Source organism: Aegilops tauschii, chromosome 3, assembly GCF_002575655.3.
Source record: "Aegilops tauschii subsp. strangulata cultivar AL8/78 chromosome 3, Aet v6.0, whole genome shotgun sequence".
Classification (NCBI taxonomy): Eukaryota; Viridiplantae; Streptophyta; class Magnoliopsida; order Poales; family Poaceae; genus Aegilops; species Aegilops tauschii.
The window spans coordinates 6,470,025-6,475,499 of NC_053037.3; the positions used below are offsets into that span (position 1 = coordinate 6,470,025).

The 5,475-nt window shown below is 56.6% G+C and overlaps 1 protein-coding gene across 1 annotated transcript; it reads left to right on the plus strand.

The window, feature by feature from the left end:
* The first annotated feature begins 2,874 nt into the window (after positions 1-2,874).
* On the plus strand, positions 2,875-4,473 carry LOC109777468 (uncharacterized). Its single transcript, XM_020336101.1, has one exon. It carries the CDS (start codon positions 2,875-2,877, stop codon positions 4,471-4,473), a length of 1,599 nt encoding a protein of 532 aa, XP_020191690.1.
* Positions 4,474-5,475: the final 1,002 nt, after the last annotated feature.

Sequence of the window (5,475 nt, forward strand, 5' to 3'; positions counted from 1 at the left end):
GTTCCGGTCTGACCGGGGCGGCGAGTTTAACTCTGGTGACTTCATGGATTGCTGCAGCGAGCATGGCATCAAACACTACACGACCGCGCCGTATTCGCCACAACAAAATGGCGTGGTTGAGCGGCGTAATCAAACTATTGTCGAGATGGCGCGGTGTTTACTGAAGAGCATGGGCATGCCCGCTATGTTTTGGGGCGAGGCAGTGAGGACGGCTGTGTACATTCTCAACAGATCACCGACTCGCAACCTCGATGGTGTCACGCCGTATGAAGCATGGCATGGCAGGAAGCCGAACGTGCAACACCTGCGTACCTTCGGCTGCACGGTCCATGTGAAGAAGCTCGGACCAGGGGTGACCAAGCTCACTGGTCGCTCAACTCCCATGGTGTTTATTGGCTATGAGGAGGGTGCCAAATGTTATCGCGTCTATGATCCAGTGGCGAAGAAACTTCAGGTAACTCGTGACATTTTATTTGAAGAGAGCAGGCCATGGACTTGGAGCACCCCGGGCACGAGCGCGGTCACCGCGGCGCCGACGACATTTACCGTGGCTTACACCATGGGCGATGGTGTCCAGGAGATCGACAGTGGGTCGACCACCCCGCTGGCCACCCCTCGGAGCACGGCGACATCCTCTACACCAGCCTTGGGGACGCCGCGATCGCCTGCAGTCGCCACGCCGGTGGTGGACGCGCCCGAGTCGTCGCAGTACGAGCCGGTGACACCCACGGACTCGCCGAGGGCTAGCGGGGACACGCCTCCGTCACATGACTCCAGGCACGATGTGCCAACGGGGCAGCCAGTTCGCTACCGGAGCTTCAGGAGCGTGCTGGAGGAGACCGAGGATCAGGCGGTGCGCGAGCAGTTCGAGCGGTGCCTGCTCGTGCGCTGTCTGTTCAGCGCAGAGGAGCCGCGTGGCGTGGACGAGGAGCTCGCAAGCAAGGCGTGGAAGGGTGCCATGGACGTCGAGATGCAGTCCATCATCGACAACAAGACATGGGAGCTCGCTCAGCTGCCAGCTGGACACAAAGCGATCGGTCTGAAGTGGGTATATCGCGTCAAGCGTAATCTGGCGGGCAACATCGTCAAGCATAAGGCTCGCCTCGTCGCCAAGGGATATGTCCAGCGCCAGGGGTTGGATTTTGAGGAGGTTTTCGCTCCCGTAGCTCGCATGGAAACAGTACGGCTACTGGTAGCTCTTGCTGCACACTCCGGCTGGGAGGTCCATCATATGGACGTGAAATCTGCCTTTCTGAATGGTTATCTCCGTGAAGAGGTATACGTCGCTCAGCCGCCGGGGTATGAGGTCGCCAGCAAGGAGGATAGTGTACTGCGACTCCACAAGGTGTTGTACGGACTGCATCAGGCTCCGCGTGCTTGGTACGCGAAGCTGGACGAGTCGCTGGCTGCTCTCGGATTCACACGCAGTCCGCTGGAACACGCCGTCTACCGACGCGGTGATGCGCACTCGTATCTGCTGGTGGGCGTTTATGTGGATGATCTGATCATAACTGGCACAGATGCAGCAGCCATAAACTCTTTCAAGATCCAGATGCAGCAGCTATTCAAAATGAGTGATCTTGGTCTGCTAAGCTACTACTTAGGAATTGAAGTGGAGCAGAACAGCAGCGGCATCACGCTCAGTCAGAAGAGCTATGCTGGGAAGATCTTAGAGATGGCAAACATGGCAAGTTGCAATGGGTGTCACACTCCGATGGAGTGCCGTCTCAAACTGAAGAAAGAAAACAGCGGAAAGCCATTTGACGCCACCCTGTATCGCAAAGTGGTCGGAAGCCTGCGTTATCTTGTGAACACACGGCCTGACATAGCACAATCGGTGGGCATGGTCAGCCGTTTCATGGAGAAACCTAGCACACACCATTCGGCGGCAGTCATAAAATTCTGAGGTACATCAAAGGCACCATGCACCATGGATGCAGCTACAAGAGAGGTCAGGACAGTGCCAAGTTGCTTGGGTTCAGTGATAGCAATCACGCCGTCGATCGCAAGAGCACCTTCGGACATGTCTTCTTTCTTGGTAAGAACCTGATCACTTGGAGTTCTCAGAAGCAGAAAATTGTTGCCCTTTCTTCTTGTGAGGCGGAGTATGTAGCCATAGCTGCTGCGACATGCCAGGGGTTGTGGCTAAGCCGGCTGCTGGAAGATACGACAGGGGTCTCACCAGCAAAATTTAGACTGTTGGTAGACAATAAATCAGCCATTGCTTTGAGCAAGAACCCAGTCCATCATGATAGAAGCAAACATATAGATGTGAAGTTCCATTTTGTCAGAGATTGCATGGAGAAGGCACAAGTGGAGATCGATCATGTGGGGACTCAAGACCAACTAGCTGATGCATTGACCATGGCAGAGGCTTGGGGTGATCAGCATTGGGACATGAGATTAAGGGGGTAAAATGTTAGGCCTAGCTAATCTCATGGCTGCCTTTTCTTTCTTTGTGTTTTCTGTTAGAATAAGTGGCACATGCGGTCTGATGTGACCCATGCATGCACGTAGAGTAGAAGTGCTCATTGCACGTTCTCTCTTGGATCCTCCTGGTTAGCGGCGGTGTTGGACGTGGCCGTGGGATGGCGCGGCCATCTCGGATCACATACCGGCTGACCAGGAGTTAGTTAGCTCTTTTATCGTTGTACTTTGATAAAACAGAAGCAATCAACAGAAAACGTTGCGCAGTTGGTGGCAGCACAAAACCGACTCTCTCTCTCTCTCTCGTTCGTCTACCTCCGTCTCTCTCTCTCTCGCTCGACCTCATCTCTGATCGCTCTGGCTAAGTCCGGCAACAACAATTGGCATCAGAGCCGTGGTGTTCGATCCACTCTCCGGTGGCCGGCGGTGTCCGATCTGCGGCGTACCATGTTGGATAGCGAAGAGGAGGAGAAGAAGAAGAGCGGGACCAAGTCGCCGCCGAAGACGCCGGCGTCCAAGGCGCCGCTCGCGCGCCACACTGGCGGCGGCAGCGGCAGCTGTGAGCTCCGTGTGGTGGAGCGCGTCATGCGCAAGGAGTCGGGGACGTCCACGATGCTCACGCGCACAAACTACATGGAATGGGCGCTCGTGATGCAGGTCAAGCTGCAGGTCGCCCGCGTCTGGTCCGCGGTGACCGAGGACGCCGCCGACGAGTGCGACGGCTGGCGCGCGCTACAGATCATCCTCACCGGCGTTCCGCCGGAGTTGATGCTGGTGCTGGCCGCGAAGGACTCGGCAAAGAAGGCGTGGGAGACCATCAAGACGCTCCACATGGGGAGCGAACGGGCTCACGAGGCCAAGGCGCAGGTGCGCCGCCGCGAGTTCGAGGATCCACGCTTCAAAGACGGCGAGTCCGTCGAGGACTTCGGGCTGCGACTTGTCGGCCTCGTCTCCGACCTGGAGCTGTATGGTGATCCCGTGACGGAGCACAAGGCGGTCCAGAAGTTCCTTCGCGTGGTGTCGTGGAAATATCGTCAGATGGCAATGGCAATCGAGAGCCTCGTCGATCTGAAGACGATGACCAGCGGGAGCTCGTCGGGCGTTTCTTGGCATATGAAGATCATTACGATCTCGACGATGCGGGGCAGTCCGGCGGCCGCCTGCTCTTCACGTGAGGAGTGGCTCGCCCACGAGCGACGGCTAGGTTGGGGCGGGTCGTCGTCCGGTGGCGGCGGCGGCAAGAACAAGTCGCCGGGCAAGCCCAAACCTCACGGCGGTGGCGGTGGCAGACTTGCGTCGGGCAGCGGCGGCGCGGGAGGATCCGGCGGCTCTGGCGGGAAAAAGAAAGGCAAGTGCCATTACTGCAACAAGCTGGGCCACTGGAAAAAGGAATGCTGCACCCGGATCAAGGACGAGGATGAGAAAGGCAAGCAGGGCCAAGCACATCTTGTCCGCGACGGCGACGAGCACCATGAGGGTCTCATGATGGCCACGGTCACCATGGGTGTTATGACCAGCATAGTGGCGCCCCAACAAGTGCATTTGAATGAACAGAAGGTCTACCCAGAGAGCTCGCCGCCGGGGGTGTGGTACTTCGATATAGGCGCAACCAGTCACATGAAGGGCGAGCGTGGGATGTTTACAACTCTTGATGAGTCAGTACAAGGCAGTGTGAAGTTTGGAGATGGCTCTCATGTTGCGATCCGAGGCAGGGGTTCAGTCATTTTCAGAGGACAAAGTGCTAATCAGCGTGCATTGTCAGAGGTATATTTCATTCCAAGTCTCAACAGCAACATAATTTATGTGGGTCAGTTGGATGAAGGGGGGTGCAAGATAGAGATACATGAGGGTCTGATGACGATCTACGATCCTGGACGGCGCATGATGGCTCGTGTCCGGCGCTCCCGCAGCCGCCTATACACTGCAGCCCTCACCATTGATGCTCCAATCTGCCTTCTAACGAAGAGCGACGATGTGACCTGGCGTTGGCATGCTAGGATGGGACATCTCCACTTTAGAGCACTGCGTACTATGTCCTCCAAGTGAATGGTGTGTGGCATGCCGCAGATCGATCGCGTTGACGAGTACTGCGACGGATGTGCCCTCGGTAAGCAGCACCGAGCCCCATTCCCGCAGGTAGCGGCGTACAGAGCTGAGCATGGCTTGGAGCTGGTACACACTGATTTGTGTGGACCGATCAGTCCAGCTACTCTTGGAGGTAACAAGTACTTTTTGCTTGTTGTTGATGACTACAGCCGATACATGTGGTTAGCTGTGCTAAAATCCAAAGATGAGGCCTTCAGTTCTTTCAAGAAAATTTAGACTTTGGCAGAAACTGAAGGGAGATGCAGGCTGCGTGCGTTCCGGTCTGACCGGGGCGGCGAGTTTAACTCTGGTGACTTCATGGATTGCTGCAGCGAGCATGGCATCAAACACTACACGACCGCGCCGTATTCGCCACAACAAAATGGCGTGGTTGAGCGGCGTAATCAAACTATTGTCGAGATGGCGCGGTGTTTACTGAAGAGCATGGGCATGCCCGCTATGTTCTGGGGCGAGGCAGTGAGGACGGCTGTGTACATTCTCAACAGATCACCGACTCGCAACCTCGATGGTGTCACGCCGTATGAAGCATGGCATGGCAGGAAGCCGAACGTGCAACACCTGCGTACCTTCGGCTGCACGGTCCATGTGAAGAAGCTCGGACCAGGGGTGACCAAGCTCACTGGTCGCTCAACTCCCATGGTGTTTATTGGCTATGAGGAGGGTGCCAAATGTTATCGCGTCTATGATCCAGTGGCGAAGAAACTTCAGGTAACTCGTGACATTTTATTTGAAGAGAGCAGGCCATGGACTTGGAGCACCCCGGGCACGAGCGCGGTCACCGCGGCGCCGACGACATTTACCGTGGCTTACACCATGGGCGATGGTGTCCAGGAGATCGACAGTGGGTCGACCACCCCGCTGGCCACCCCTCGGAGCACGGCGACATCCTCTACACCAGCCTTGGGGACGCCGCGATCGCCTGCAGTCGCCACGCCGGTGGTG